Below are 16,754 nucleotides of genomic sequence, written 5' to 3'. Positions count from 1 at the left end.
GTCATATTTATATGATAGTGCAAGAGAGCTTATGTATTATTGCATATATAATATGATTTATAAATGGAATGTTTATAAATTTGCTTAACAGTTAAAAAAAAAAGGAATTGAATCAAGAATAATATAGTACTCCACTTCTTCTTCATGCTTTTCTTCATTATTAGGTGAAAACAAACCAAAAAAAGGAACAAATGAAGCCAAAATTAAAATTGTATCAATGATTCCCCAAAAACAACTTCCCCTATGTGTTTTCTCACGTGGGCCAATTGAATGGAAGATTTATTTGGTTCAAAAGGTGGTGTGCATAATGAAATCAATCGTCAATCAAGGTCTCACCTCACTGACTTATTTTGTGGCAGTTTGATGTGTTTGATCAGATGCAATAGATTTAGATACTTTGGAATGTCTTCGGCTGCGTTTGGATTCCCTGTTTTTGGGGGTGTTTTTGAAAAACAATACTGTAGCAGTTTTTTAAAAACACGCATTGTCGTTTGGATTGTTGTTTTTGAAAAACTCTTATTTTTTGAAAAACACATGCGTTTGGATTGAGCTGTTTTTGAAAAACAGCTTCGTTTGAATTAGCTGTTTTTGTGGGATTTTTTTAAAATAAAACTTTACTGTAGCAGAGTTTTTAGAGCATATTTTGGATTGGGTGTTGGAAAATATTTTGAAATATTTAAGAATAGAAAAGTTTTTAGAAAATATTTTGAAATACATTCTTGAAAATTTTTTTAAAAAAATAGAACTAATTTTTTGATTACCTTTTATAGTACTTTTTAAAAATTTTTATTGTATTTCAAAAACTAGTTTATGTGTAACACCCCCAAAACAGGGGATCTAAGGGTCCAAATGTGTAATTGGCCAATACGTTCGCTATGTTTGCAAAATAATGGCCATTAAATTATGTCCCCTCCCGCAATTTCCTAAAGTAGTTGGCAAAGTTTCAACCAAATTTTGCACTGTAAAAAATGTGCCTAGAACTTAACTCGGTCATGACTTATTCGTACATCACCATTCACAAACTCACGTGAACTAAACCGGCAAACTGAATACTTACTGAGGTTGTAGAGCAAAGTATGAGTCCGCAAATATAATTCAAAGGTGCAAATCCCTGGACAAGCAATAACACAATTAACTGGAGCCAAATTAAAAGTAATCCCTCATTCACCAGGAACGTGAATTAAACATTTAAGTACAAATCGGAAGCTGATTTAACACACTTTTGGTCCTAGGCCAAGCACTAGAGTCTAGTTATTAGCATTCACATACATGTGCGCCGCCATTGCCCGCCGATCTTCATTCCAGTTATCTATGCCCTGCTGCGACATATCGGTAGGTTGACCCATCTGCACTTGTTCCCCTGCTATGTGTGCATCTGCAAATGCACCATTTATCGCTTCTTCATTGAAGTACTCATCATTCGGCACATAATCGCGCATAAAATTGTGAAGAGCACAACATGCAAGCACAATATTAGTTTGCGTTGCTATCAGGTAGTTCTGCATTGGACCTTTGAGTATTGGAAATCGTTTCTTAAGAACTCCAAATGTACGCTCAATAATATTCCTAACTGATGCATGTCGCCTATTGAACAGCGCTTTAGCTGCTCGCTCATGAGGTGTGCCCCGTGCACCCCTAAACGGAGCCATAAACCCCGGCATATTTCTGTGGGCAGCATCTACTGCATAATATTTTCCTGTTGATTTAATGACATAGGTTTCATGTTATAGCCCCTACTCATTTATTACGGAAACAAATGCTGTAAATAATCTGTCAAATACAAAAGAGACTATTTCCTACTGCCTTGTATTATAAAAGTAATTCGTTACCAGACATATTCTAAAAAGGCATTTCAATTAAATTACCTTGCGGTGGCATTGGAAATCCTGAGCCCGGATCAAGCAAGGTCTCTTGGAGAATTCTGGCATCATGAGCACTACCCTCCCAGCCGACCCGAACAAAGACAAACCGCATATCATGATCGCAAGCAGCAAGTATATTCTGGGATAAGTCGCCATGCCGATTTCTGAACCTCTCTCTTACCTCTGCTCTGCACCAAGCGGATACGTGGGTCCCATCTAAAGCTCCCACACAATCCTATATAAGTGAAATAAGTTTGGCTATAAGTTTCACATGCTCGCAGAAACCTACATGAAAGTGCATGTCCAACTAAAAATGAGATACATACTCGGAACCACGGCATGAGCAAACCATTGTTCAAGATCCGAGGATGCGTGTCATCGACGTTTCTTGGCCTAACGAGATCACGACCTAGCCGAACCAAAGCTCGTAAGACACGACGAACGTGTCGATCAATCGTCTCCGTTGAGTGCTGGAACCGCTCGGCTAACACCCGGTGCCGCTCATCATGGCTCAGGCACATTAGGGTTAAAGCAACGGATTCATGTACCCCCACTCTTTGAGAAGGATATGCATGCCAGTAACCCCGATTAAGCAATAAATCGCACAACAAAAGGAATTGAGGAACATCCAAGCGCATATTCTGAATAATTCGGTCTTCATGTCCGTTAATAATCTCAAGCACATAATCTCTCCCTGACAGCGCGCTATCTCGTACTCTTCGTCTTCTTGGGACCTGCTGATGTGTATCCTGGAAAAAGAACATGAAACCCAATAATACGACGTACATAAGGATGTTGTCGAGCTCCTCATCATCTAGCTCGTCATCCAGTTGACCTCCTTGAATATGCCCATCGTTGTCCATCTTCGCACAGCAACAACTTTGAACTCTGAAATTGGCCAAGTGATTGAAGAACATTAAACCCTATTCTAGTAGTACAAGTGAAATATTATCAACCAAGAAATAATAACCTCAATTGATACAAATTCCAAGAAATAATTATAAAGAAACAAACATCCAAGCATTATATATGTGTAATAACACGAAAACATTAGGTTGATATCCTCAATATAATGCAAAAACGGTGTAACTATGAATACTAAAAGAGGAAATAAGCACATAATTCCTCGTATGTTAACTCACAACCTCATTTAAAGGTTGATATCCATGTAAACCAATTGAGTCAATTGGTGAAATCCCCAACAAATTCTACTAAATAAGTTCAACCCATTATTATTGACAAGGGTTTATTTTACGTATTTTTAGTGTGTTTTATTAGTTAATTTTGGTTTGATTATTTAGTATTATAACTAAAATAACTAAGGTTTTGGTAAAAAACTACATTTTATGTTAAAGTGGCTAAACATTGCATTTTATGGATTTTTATGGTAAAAACTTCATATTTTGTAGGTTTAATGATTCAATTATCAAATGAAGTGTATTGGAAAAATATTTGGATGATTGAAGATGGATTAAAGTGGTGAAAATAAAATATGAAGTGTAAAAAGGAAAAATGCAATTTGAATCAAGAAAAGTCAGGTTTTGACAACTCTGACACGTTTTGGTATTTTGACTATATCTGGAGCTACACTGATCGGATCAAGGTGATCTTGGTACCATTTTGAAGCTAAGAGATATATCTACATTTGGTATGAAGACATCAAAGTCCAATTCAGCCGTTTTCATAGTCTAAAAGTTGAAATACCGAAATTCAACTCAGCTGTCCAAAGTGGAAAACAGAGCTCTGACCAGTGTTTAGTATTTTGATCATATCTCAGTCTACAAAGCTCCGATTTGGATGATTCTTGAAGCATTGGAAAGCTAACTCAAAGATATACAACTTTGGTGTTTTGCACAAAAGCCAGTTCGGCCTGCATCATGGAGGAAATCGCAGTTGAAGTAAGGAAAAAGTGAAAACGTGAGTGCACAAAACGCGAGTTTTAGACGCGTTTTGTAAAGGCGCGTTTTCTGGCCGAAATTCTGCAATTTGCTCAGTCAATCTCTTGTGTTCATACCACTTTCCAGCTATAAGTTGCAAGAGAATTCGGTGCACATGCTTCAGAAGACAAAAGGGCAGACAAGGTGGCTTATTTTCAAGTCAAAAACATTTGTTATTGACTATCCTAACAAAGTTGAGATTTGGGAATCAAAATGTGGAATTTGACTTGGAAAAATGGAGCTCTTAAGCAGTTTATATGCAGAGACATTTTGGGTGGTCTGAGATAGGGGGAAATATACGGGAGAAGCTTGAGGAGTGCAGAAATGTAGTTCTTCCATTTCCTTAGTGTAGTAAGTGTAGTTCATCCATTCTTGTATAATGGCTAGATTAGGATGAAAATGGAGATGAAGAAAGAGAAGTTGAAGCTCAAGTGACATGGGTTATCTCTTCTCCAACTCTTTATCTTTTGTATTGGATTCTTAAATATAGTTAATATGCAATTTCTGGATTTTATATTTAATATGTGTCTTTAAAGTTTATACCTTGGGTTTGGTTGAACTTTTTATGATTGTTAGTGTTTATCATTTGGCTATTTAACTGCTATGATTTGAGCAAGTTATTTAGCACTTTAACTCTTTAAATCATGATTAATATGGTACCATTAATTGTGATTATCTAAGGTGTTATTTCTGCAATGAAAATTGAGATTTAACATTAGTTCAATAAGTGCTAAACATAGGGAGTACACTCACGAAAGTAGAGGTGCACCTATGTGGTTTTTAGTGATTCATTTCATGTAATTTCACTGAAGAAATGAACTTGTAACTAATTTCATAACCATGAGAATAGGTATGGATTAGTTATAAGTATAATTGATTCACTACGAAAGTAGGATTCAAATGCATAAGGAAATTACACCATAATTAGCCTAGATGTAGTAATTAATGATCCAAATATAGCACTTGCATGAGTAGTTAGGGATACCACAACCTAAGGAGTTTTTATTTGTTATTTTGTATAATTTCAGTAGGTTAAATTTGTTATAATTCATTGATAGTCTAAATAATAAAGAAACTTTAGTAATACCGGTAATTGTTCACTCTTCCCTGTGGGATCGACCCGATATATACCCTAAACTACTAGTTGATCTGTATACTTGCAGTGAACGGGTGTAATTCGGTATTTTTTAGCTTGCACGTATGTAAAATACCCGTCAATTATAAACACTCACAAATAAATTAATAGCAATATCCTCAATATGAAGAAAAAAATAGACAAAACCCTATGCCTAAAATAACCTAAAATATTCTTAATCATAGATTAAACAAGTGAAATAATTAAACAAGTTCAACCATTTATTACAAAGTGTCAAAAGTGCAATAAGTAAATCTCCTAACAAGTTTATTTTATATATAAGTTCACTTAATAATTATAAACACTCACAGGCACATTTGGGGAATGCCAATAATATAATGGAAAAAAAAAATGTCAACTATCCTTGTACACAGGTGAAATAATTAAACAAGTTCAACCATTTCATATAAAGACTCACAAGTTGAATAAGTAAATATCGTACAGTGTGTAGCAAACAAGTTCAAATATTATTTTGAAAATAACTGAATAAGGAGTTTAAATTAGCAGACATTAACCTAGCTATCTGAGAAAATAACTGTGAGTAATTAATACTAGAAAACACGAAAACCAAAAAATTTATATGGCAACTATGAGTACACAAAATATTAGCCATTGTACTTTTACGGGGCCACAATTGATATTTAGTGAACATCAGCCAATATTGCTATGCAAGCACAAGTAAATTATGTAAACATTCCCTGAATGGCACAAGGATAAAATGATAATAGGCCCCTGTGTGAATGTGATAACAGAAAAACCCAAAGAATAGATATTAAATGATGCCAATAAAATTAATTTAGGAACATGGCTCCCTAATATATACGGCATTGCACTATTTCCTAACAACCAATACTGAGAAGCACTACTGCAACCAATATTGAGAAGCACACTCAAATTATTTAACACACGATGGTCCCTGAACATGCAGATGGTATTCAGAAATAACCTGAACCAGCTCCAAATGTTAAAAAATATACAAACAAAGATGACCATCAGCTCACAAAAAAATGTAGCGGCAACTCCTGTCATGAAAAATGAAAATCCTTGCACCATTCCCAACAAATAATATATAGTAAACAATTCAACCAACATTTATAAACGCAACCAAATAAATCATCCGAAATTTTTGTAACCTCAACTTCATCTCACAAGAAAAAAAAAACACTAAATTGGGTCCACGGTACAGTAAAGAAATGAATAACACAGGCCAATGTCAACTCCAAGTACATAAATCCAAACGAATAGATCAAATCCATTTAAGGCATGGGGAAAACTAAGACGAAGGCTGCTGCAATAGTTTTGGGCTGGATTGAACGACATGCTAAGGGGGGGGGGAGGAAGCCTCGATGTCTGACAAAGGCAAGGCGGTCCTCGTCGTCCGCGCATAAGAACCAAATGAGACGCTCATGCCGATTCCTTAGCAGGTCAGCCATTTGGAAGCGCACACTTCGGTCCAAATTCAGACTGCTCAAAGTGGCCAAAGCAGCCACCAGCTCCTCGTCTTCATCAACTGGAGCCTGTTTGCTCTTAGCAGGAGAAGAGACCGAACCGGAGATCCCAGAGCTCCCTTTACCGCTCAATCGTGTCTCGATGCTGTCTAAAACCCGGACGTATTTCTGGAATTGGGGGGAGGATGGCGCAAAGAATGACTCAGTTGACATGTCCCCCGATTTGCGCTTTCCTTTGCCCTTCTTAACCTTCTCTTTCCCTTTCCGGGTCACAGGAACGGCATCTCCTCCATCTGATGAATCGACATCCACAACCCCCTTGCCCCTACCTCTGCTCGCAGCGTGTTCCATTTCCAATTCATCGCCCGAATTGAGGGGCGATACTCCAAAGCCGGCGCTAAAATCCCCAGTAGCCCCCTGATTCATGAAGACTTCTTCAAGCAAATGGAAGACCAGACAACACCGGTTCCTAAATCTATTGTATCCCTGGTTGACCTACAAAAGAAGAAAACAGGTTTTAAAAATAAGCAAAAGCCCAATTAACAATTTAACACAACAGCTGTTAGGAACAAACAACTTTTACAAATAAATAAGGCAAATTCCACAGCTGAACAATACATACAACTAATAATGGTCAAAAAACCTACCAAAATTCTATAAACCAAGCTTATAAAAGAAAATATATAACGATAACAGCGTATAAGCTAAAGGATAGGACTAAGTATTATACCTGAAGTAGATGACTCCATCGCTCATCATCCATCATGAAGGTGAAGTTGGTTGAGTCCCAGCCCATACCAGTGCCACGCTTCTTGAACGAAATATAAAGCCTAGTTAAGTTCTGAAGCGCATAGTACTTCGACCGAATAGTATCGCGGGGGAATGAAACCCCGAAAGTCTCAGTGAGCATCCTAGTAATCTGAGGGACAGCGTGGCTCCCGATGGTCTGTGATGATATTTCCCCATTCCTATGCATGTTCAGAAGCTGTTCAGCAATGGCAGTTTCCATCTTCGGCGTGAAATTGATACGTTCCTTAGGACCTTTTGGTTTGGGCATCTTTGTTTTCTTTAGGAAAGTCAAAACCAGAAAACAGGCTTAGGGTCGCCTTAAACGGGAAATTAGATACAATCTAAGCCAATATTGGGACAACATCTACAGAAATTTTTCACCTAGTCAGTTATAACTCACCTTGAAGTAGTTTGTTATACAAAGACGCAAATCGTTTTCTCCCGTAGCCGAATATAAAGAACAACGGATAGCACCCCTAGTCGTTTGCAAAGCTGTAAATAAGGATGTTAAAAAGCCGAGCACTACAGCTGTTTCTGATCAGAATTTTTAATAATTAATTGTCACAATAGTTGGGCCTTACCCTTCGAAGCACTCCGAGTCACAGGGGGCATCACAATCCTAAAAATATGTACAAGGTACTTTTTAAAATGCTATTACCAGGCTTTACGCATAAAATGTTCACAAAATATCATCCATTTTAATGTACCAAGCAAATAAAACAGTTCCAAAATAGAAAGTGAAATTCAGGTCAGGTTATCATATTATGGGACAAAACTCTCACAGGTCCAAAACAGCTTCACATAAGAACTAGAGCCAAGTTTCGAATAAGGCCAGCTTATGTTGCATTCAAAACCAAATGAGTCACAGCTAAATGGTCCTCAATTTGCAACCGCTGCGTAGGACTAATTAAAATTTCGCGAGCCCACCCAATAAAACTTCACTAATTAAGAAAGGCAGCTCAAGTACAACAACAACAGCCGCTGTAAATAATCGATATTCCACCAGCTTGGCCCAACATATCACAGGGGCCATATAATTTCAGTAATCCAATTGCAATAACTCAAGAAAAATAGCAGTGGTGCTTAATATGTAAATCTCCCAACTGATCAAATTTCTTACACAAAATTAAAGTGTAGGAACAAATACCCTATTCACAGATAACAGGCATTAATATACGGATCAATTTAAGCTAACAGCTCACAAACTTATCAACTATCTAATACTTAGAAAATTAGTTTGATATTCATTTAGTTAACACGATGCATATATACCATGAGTTGCTGCTAAAATATCTCCTATGCGCACTAGAAATGGGCAAGTGCAGACAAGCTAAATATTTTTTTCTGGGATACGTGGGTATACGTCCCCTGTGTCCTGACTAATTGGGTCATTCTCAAAAAGTATATGCGGGGAAGAGAATTGAAAGCAAATAAATGGTGAAGATGCCAGTGTGAATTGCAAAAATCAGTTCCAAACCGGAACTGAAGAAAATTACTACCAAAATTACCGTAGATTTGGGGAGATTAAACAAAGCCGGTTTCAAAATAGGTATTCCATTCTGTCTCTACCATATACTATCACCACAATGGTAGTTCAGAGCCCCCAAAACATGCCGGTTTCAAAATTGATTTAAGTATTGTAGCCCTATTAAGTGAACAGTTCAAATTAATTAGGGCCCAATCAAGTGAACAGGTCAACCAACCTCAACGGCGCAACAACTGAGCAGCGGCGGAAACTTCACTCTCCTTCGCTGAGCAAGTAGAATCGCGATCGAAACGCCAAATCCAAGCTGATGGCCAAGCACTGATTACGCTAGTTCGGTACTTCTGATAGAAGTTCCTGTCGCTTCTCGTTCCTTTTTGCGTTGCGGATACTCAGCTCCTTGGTCACTGGTTTGCAAAAACAGCCTTCGATAAGCTGCAAATGCTCTTGGACAAGCTAGGTTCCAACTTGTTCTAGCTGCGCGACACCAAACATCCACGGATTAGAAGCATATGAGCTCTTAACTGGAGGTGATTTGTGTCCGAATGCGGTCCTCGGTTGTTGCTGTAGTGAAGAGGAAAGTGAAGAAGGGAAAGTTGTAGGTGAGGTGATTGGAGGAACGGGACTTGTTTTAACATTTTGGGCTGCTAAACGGTACCGTATGGATTGAGCGGGATTGTAGCATTTTAAATACAACCTGTTGACCATCGTTTGTATATTGACTACAAAAACTGTTTTTGGTAAAAACAGTGGAACCAAACGCAGCCTTCATAAATTGAGATACCCCATGCTCTATTGAAAACGGAAAGGACAAAAATAATAGTTGAAAAGACAAATGTATTTACTCCTATAGAAAATTAAAAATTTTTAAATAATATTTGATATCCCAAACTGAGGGTGTTAATATTCGTCTCTCGAAGTAAATTTTCTTATTTCGTCTATACTTTTGAGCACAATAGTCTAACTTTTTTTTTCTTTATTTAAAACAAAAAGATTTAAATTTACCTCTAGAGGGTGTAATTAGTATTTTCTGGTGGTCTCTAGTTTTTTGCAGTCTATCTTTAAGTTCTTCTTCAATTAAATACGTGGAAAATCGAGCATTGGAACTTCTACATGATCAGACTGCAACGCGGCTGGAGCATATACATCACTATAGACACTCATGTTCTTCAAATTGGAGGGCAAACTTTGGGTAATTTTAGCTATGAATATGAGCTTTGTTCAAAATTAGAGGACAAACTTGGGTAATTTATTTCTATCGATTAATAATTCAAAATTTTGTGAAGAAATCCTCTTGACAATAAAACATTTAACCCCACAAATATCTACATGTTTTTCCATTACACCGTACAAATTATATGGCATCATGTATTTTGTCCAAGGTAGACAAGACATGCTCTTTGAATTATTAATTAACGGTTGAGGAATTAAACTTCTTGTTCTAAAGATGAATGTGAATGACAAAATTCATGATTCATTTACCAATAAATGACAATGATGAATTGATTTTTTTTTTTTTTGTTAGCAACGATACATTTGTATAACCTACTCTATCCTAATCTAGGGGGGAGGGGGAGCTTAAGGAGGCTGTGGTAGGAGACTAATGAGTATATAGACCCAACTAGACCAAAAAAATGTTATGACATAATTCTTAGATTTTTTTCGTTACAGGTGAGCCCAAGGAAGGACTTGAGCCCCTCCCTGGAGGCCACTGAACCATTGCCCAGTGGTTGACAATGATGAATTGATGATATGTAGAAAATGTCATATGGGGCATGCCGATAGAGAATTCAAGAGATGCAAAGAAAACCGCCAATTAGTATGGTTGGCAATAAGGCAGGTTTAGGCACTCCCTGCCCCCATCCGGCCCCACTATCCCAGCGGATGCCCCGCCTTTTCCTGGTACTACTTTTATTTTTCATGTGATTTTTTTTTTATATATGTATAACACTAATAATAGATTTACTAATCATTTTTTCAAATTTCACATCAAAAAATTTAACATGAGATAAAGTATAAAAATTATTTTTGACCATGTGATGTGAATCCGCTTCTCTATATCTGATGTTACATGAATTCTAAATGAATTATCATTATTTTTATAAACAACATGACATAACAAAAGAAAAAAGGTAAACTAACATAACAAAATTATCATTTTACCACAAAAATTTATAGAAAAATGTTATTTGCATTTCATTGTTTTGGAATTTGCACTCCTACCATTCATTTTATCATATAGTCTAATAAATAAATGAAAATCATATAATGAAAATCATATAATTAAAATAATAATGGAAGTGTAATTAACAAAAATGGGAGTACAAATAATATTTTTCAAAATTTTATTATATTATCACAAGGAAATATCATAATATTCATTTCATATTACACACACACATATATATATAACTATATTATATTATGTATTTTATATTTTATATATATTAAATTAAGGCGGATGATGGGATGGGGCCCGCATTTGCCCCCAACCTCATTGAACTTTCGCAGGCAGGCACTCGTTCCAATTACCATCCATATCCAATAGCATGTGTCACACTGAACTTAACTACTGAATATCCCTGCAATTAACTATGGAAAAATTGCATTGAATAATATACTATTTCTTATGGGTTGGGCTACCAACTTTTAGATGGTTTTCCCAAATAGTGCTATCAACCTCAACAAATGACAATTGCATAGAAATTTGGTAATGCACTTAAAACCAAAAGTTTCTACTCCTGCAAGTCCCTTCACATACAAATCCATAGAAAAAGTCATCATGACTTGGGCCTGAAATTCAAGAGCCCTTTAGTGTGATATTCATGCCATATTATATGATTCGAACTTCAACTTGATCTACTATAACCATTTGGAAAAGATTCAAAAATTCAGAAACATCTAATTTCTAAAGTAAATACTAATCTCATTCATAATCTGTTCCAACTTGTGGAATATTCCATAAGATAGAAAATAGTCCCCTCAACCTCCAATCAGTCGCTTTGGCCGAGTGGTTAAGGCGTGTGCCTGCTAAGTACATGGGGTTTCCCCGCGAGAGTTCGAATCTCTCAGGCGACGGTTAGTTTTGTTAATTGCATCCTGGACCGCATATACACTTCCCTTCTCCAGGCTTTTCGTTTTCTCTGCAGATTTTTACACTTTTTGCCATCAATCTCAATGTCACCATCCAAACATGTGTATATGTATATATGTATATATGTATATATATATAGAGAGAGAGAGATCTTTCCGCAACATAGCCGTATCTTTTTGGATGCTCAATGTTTAAACTTTGGATTTTGTTCCCTTAAACCAAAAAAGATTCCTTTTTTGTAATTAAGCAATAATTTTCAATTTGTATTTCAAGATATAAAAGCAAAATAGTATTTGAATTTAGATCAGTCAACCCATCCAGATTTGAGTCGTCATATTGAACCAAAAAAATAGTAATAATATTTGTGCCATCATACTTGGCTATGCTAAAAATTAAATTAAAGACGATTGTAATAAAAAGAATTCAAAGTATATTGCCTTAAGGGTAAATTCAGTTAAATTATATATATTTTTCTCAAATCTGAAACATTTTAGTTACACTCCCTTCTCATGTACCACCCAATCCTTCCGTCCTCTAAGTTAAATAATAGGCAACAATTTTTTGTACGGCATGTATCATTGGATTTTATTTATTTTTTTTAGGGGGTATAGGATGCATTTTCAAGATAATAGGAAATTTCGTAGCTCACAAACTTGTTCATTGCTTCATGCAGTCTTTTGATTGCCTCCTTCGTATCTATCCTTGATTTTATTCTCATCTCCCAATTTTAGAAAACAAAGTAAGAAAAGAACCTTGTGGTACGTTCTTCTTAAAATGGCCAGACAAAAACCATCCTAAGAACCCCTTTAAGATTCAGTCATTTTACATCTAACTTCTGGACTATTTGCATTTAGTATTCTTATTTAGTTTTTTTAAAAGATCATAATCAACCTCAGGCAATTCTTATAATGTTTCTAGGATTATTAACCACTTCCATTTTTTGGTGTCATTTGCATGGGATGACTTGCATGAATAATTAGCCCAATTAATTAGCATGGGATGATTTGCCTTACGTTTGAAGATTTAGCAAATCCAAATTAAAAAGAAAGCTAGTACCGAACTTGAACTCTATCATTGTGAAAAATTTCTAAAGTATTTTCAACTAAAATACAACTAAAGCTTCCTTATTGTTCTCTTTTTACATCAAAAGGTTGACGCTCATGAGGAAAAATTAGCAAATCCACAAAAAAAAAAAAAAAAAAAAAGGAACTGAGAAGCAACTTGTATTCCATTATTGTGTGAAAGTATTTCCAACTAATTACAACTAAAGCTTTCTATTTTTTTTTCCTTTTTACATCAAAAGATTGATCCCATATTCACCTTGTCTTCTAATGGTTCCCCCAAAAGCAACTTCCATCCTCACACATTATTTTCTCTGTGCTGTACATGGGCTAGATACATTTCACCTACTACCCTTTATTTCTCCTCACACAGTCATATTCACACTTTATCAACACCATATTTTCTTGCCTTGCCAACTCTGATTCTCCCGGAAAATGATTGAGCCTTCCTCTTTAGTTTTTTTGCAGAAATTGCATAGGTCTCCTCTACAAATGGACTTCCATGCTACGAAATTATTTTCTATTGGTCTAAATGGTTATTTTAAAAACAAAGATTAAAGAGATAACGTATAAAGGAAAAAAAAAAAAGGGAAACGGGTGATATTGATACAACCAAAAATAAGAAAACAAAAGGAAAGAAAATTCAAAAGTGTTGCAAGAATTGCAAAAGAAGTATATCGTGGGCCAAAAAAAAATTTTTATCAGAAAAATAGGATTTAAGATTTTGAAAAAGCCAAGGAAAACAAAGAGTTATTCAACTTGAAAATCAAGGTAAGGTAAAGAAGAGACATTAGCCAACAAACCCTCCCAATCCAGTTCACCCATTCTCAAGTTTTCTCCATTCCAATGATTTCCAATTCCCACAAAATCATCTACTACTTTGATGCTTTCATTACCGTTGAAGTGGTGGTTATTATGGACCAGTCTTTTGTCAAGAACACTCTGATCATTTGCAGCATTAATATTATCAAAGGCCCTACCTTCCAATGCAGGAAGAGAAAGGTCACTTTCCAACCCCATCACATACGGCTCTACCAAACCATAGTCTCCTAAACTTCCGGCACTGCCACCGCCTCCGCCACCAACATGGGCCGCTGACAAATTATATAAGCCAGCAGCTCCAGCGGCCGACGCGGAGCCGTTGATGTCCAGATAAGCAGCGCTATCATGAAGTGGAGGAAAGGGGTTGAAAGGGTTGCCTTGTGTTATACTGAGCATGGCTTGCATGCATGGTGGAGATGATGAAGATGAGTCCATGCAAATAGAGAATACGTCTTGTTCTGCCTGCATGGGCTGCATTAGCCCTCCTAACATGATAGCTCTGGGGTCTGAGGAATCACTGGTGTTAGGTGATGATGTAGAAGTAATGGCATTGTTGTTCTTCAACCTTTTTTTTATTGTGGAATTCCAAAAGTTCTTGATTTCATTGTCTGTCCTCCCTGGTAGACGTGCCGCAATTTGTGACCATCTGATGATTGACATGGGAGTTGAAATTAAGATCTTAGCCATGCTCAAAATCATGCAGCTTTCTGGTGGTATTGTCTCTATTTGTTACTATGTCATATATGTGATCTCCTAAATGCGTGGCCTATTCATACGCAAAATGAATACCTAACTAACAGAAAACTTATGTACTACTCCACTAATGAAAAAAAAAAAAAAGAGAGGGAGACTAGTTAAAATCCCACATACAACAATATTGAAACTTCTAATACTCCTGTGAAAAGCAAAAATTTCCTTCAAACTTTCTTTTTTTTTTTTTAATTAGATTCTTGTTTTAGTTTTCTTTAGCCACAAAAACAAAGAGGAAAAGGAAAGAGTAATACAGTTCATTTGAGTAAATAGCTAGCTTATGTGAAGGATATTCAAAGGAAATACTCAAGTACTTTCCACCTGTCCTTAAATATCGTCTGACCATAGAAGCTCAAGACTAAATAAATTTGCTAACTGCAATATTGTGTGCTTTCGAGATATATGGTAATTATTATTTTTTTAAGGTTGTATGGTAAGTTATTTCTATTAGTAATTTCATATAGTACATTCTCTTGAGATGCTTGGCCGTCTCTTGTCGAAGACTTCATGCGGGAATAACACATGAGAGGAGTGAGAGTATAAAGAAAAGAGAACCCTTGATTTTGTTTATATTGTTTCCAATCCCGATAGTATACTAAAACTTAGCACGTATGGTCCATTAGGCCATTAATTTCTCCCTTTCTGAAACATTTATAAGGTATAATCAGCTTTCTTGTTGATAAGTTTTGAAGTATCTACATTAGTGTACAATCGTTAAACTTACCAACACTTTCAAAAAAATTTTAACTTTTCAAGGCTTTTTAAACCTTAATCTAAAAAATTCATTGATCACATTGCAGTCAGAAAGTCCGCAAATGGAACACCATTGCCTTGCATATTCTGCATGAATTAGCAATTCTCATCTTCTATATAAGGAGCAAAGTGCTCTTGGATCAAGATTTTCTATGACTATCAACACACTTTATGTAACAAACAGTTCTAAGCACTTCTGACAAATTTAGCCCTCAGTGTCATTCTTCCTCATGTGTGGAGGTCACAAAATTATGAACATTCAATCAAACTAAAATGACAAATGTAGAGGCTACTATGACAAGCAGCAGCATTTGACGTACCACCAGGTAGTGATTGATCAGAAAATTTTGTGGTGTACATGAGGAAGTGGCTAATTAAGTTTTATTTGCTGATCAAACTTCTATGAGAAAAGAATTAATGGTGGTTCATTTAAACAACATGAAAAAGGACAAAATTGCCAATAGTATGAGTTAGGATTCAAGATTAACAAAGTTACATTTAACTTGTTTAAAAGTCAATAATTTGATACAATACTACAATTAGGGGCAGCAATCTATCGGGCAGAACTAAACACACACACACAGAAAAAGATAGATTGAAACCTGTTTCCGAGAATGGAATGCAAATGAACAATGAGTTCTTCTTCTTGAGGTGAAAATGCGCCTCGTTTGAGGTCTGGTCTCAAGTAATTGATCCACCGAAGCCGACAACTCTTGCCACACCTCTGGAGACCTGCATTTCTAGCAATGTCACTCCAGCATCCTTGGCCGTTTGTTATCATATAATTCATGAGCTTCTCATCCTCTTCTGGTGACCACAACCCTTTTCTAAGTTTTATTTTGTTATTATTCCCTTTGTCCTTCCCCATTATTGGATCTGGCTTTCTCATTCCACAGAGCTCCTTTTTTTCGCTAAACTCCAAAACAATGCAAAACAAAAGTTAGTATATTTTTCTTCTTCCAACTTGCTTGACGGAGATGGGGGGAAGTTATATAGCTGACATGATGAGAAAGATACAGAAAGAACAAGAGGGAGAGGTAGAGATGAAGATGATTATGTGAAGTGGAAGCAAAATATGCTCATTTCTCATACACATTTGATGATTGCCTTGTGAGTGAAGAAAAATGAAACGAAAAAGACTTGGATAGAGTCAAAGACAAGAAGACCAACTGTCCCTTTCTATTCTGCTAAGGTCCCCCTCCAATCCGTTTTCCACTCCACCTATAAGTTAACTAAGTATATAGTATTGTTTACCAGCAATACTTCTTTATCCATCTTTTGCTATTTCAAGTTCTTTTTGTTTCAAAAGTAAGTATGTACAACTATTAGGTTCTATATTAGAACTCTACTTTTTTTGTAATAATATCAACTCAATCCGAGCTCTCTTATTGAAATATTTATTTCGAAGGCAATTCTGAGAATTTGGACCCTCCGCGATCTTTAGCACAAAATTTTATGTCTAGGCATCGATCTTTTGCCATCGAGGCATGTTCATGGGGTGTGACATTTATCTAGTGTAAAGTAACAATTCAGACGTACAATGACTGATAAAAATATGACTTAAACGTTTGAGAGGATTATTTGTAAAATTTTATTAGAATAATACCGGAACGCTTTTTG

The 16,754-nt window shown here is 36.0% G+C and overlaps 3 protein-coding genes and 1 non-coding gene across 4 annotated transcripts; 1 reads left to right on the top strand and 3 right to left on the bottom strand.

The window, feature by feature from the left end:
• Nucleotides 1-1,247: 1,247 nt before the first annotated feature.
• On the bottom strand, nucleotides 1,248-2,725 carry LOC113759506 (putative nuclease HARBI1). Its single transcript, XM_027302082.1, has 3 exons — nucleotides 2,189-2,725; nucleotides 1,866-2,097; nucleotides 1,248-1,696 (listed from the first exon to the last, which is right to left on the bottom strand). The coding sequence occupies exons 1-3, from the start codon at nucleotides 2,723-2,725 to the stop codon at nucleotides 1,248-1,250; spliced, it is 1,218 nt and encodes a 405-aa protein (XP_027157883.1).
• A 3,465-nt stretch (nucleotides 2,726-6,190) lies between these two features.
• Nucleotides 6,191-7,391, bottom strand: LOC113759504. The gene is made up of 2 exons (XM_027302080.1): nucleotides 7,113-7,391; nucleotides 6,191-6,877 (listed from the first exon to the last, which is right to left on the bottom strand). Exons 1-2 carry the CDS (start codon nucleotides 7,389-7,391, stop codon nucleotides 6,191-6,193), a joined length of 966 nt encoding a protein of 321 aa, XP_027157881.1.
• A 4,259-nt stretch (nucleotides 7,392-11,650) lies between these two features.
• TRNAS-GCU lies at nucleotides 11,651-11,732 on the top strand. The gene has a single exon. It is a non-coding gene; the product is annotated as a tRNA-Ser (tRNA).
• A 1,766-nt stretch (nucleotides 11,733-13,498) lies between these two features.
• LOC113763070 (transcription factor MYB83) lies at nucleotides 13,499-16,045 on the bottom strand. Its single transcript, XM_027306764.1, has 2 exons — nucleotides 15,737-16,045; nucleotides 13,499-14,277 (listed from the first exon to the last, which is right to left on the bottom strand). The coding sequence occupies exons 1-2, from the start codon at nucleotides 16,021-16,023 to the stop codon at nucleotides 13,560-13,562; spliced, it is 1,005 nt and encodes a 334-aa protein (XP_027162565.1). The 5' UTR covers nucleotides 16,024-16,045; the 3' UTR covers nucleotides 13,499-13,559.
• Nucleotides 16,046-16,754: the final 709 nt, after the last annotated feature.

This window comes from Coffea eugenioides, chromosome 2 (assembly GCF_003713205.1).
Source record: "Coffea eugenioides isolate CCC68of chromosome 2, Ceug_1.0, whole genome shotgun sequence".
In the NCBI taxonomy this organism is placed as follows: Eukaryota; Viridiplantae; Streptophyta; class Magnoliopsida; order Gentianales; family Rubiaceae; genus Coffea; species Coffea eugenioides.
The sequence above is the reverse complement of the archived record's forward strand: the minus strand, read 5'-3'. Positions and strand labels throughout refer to the sequence as shown.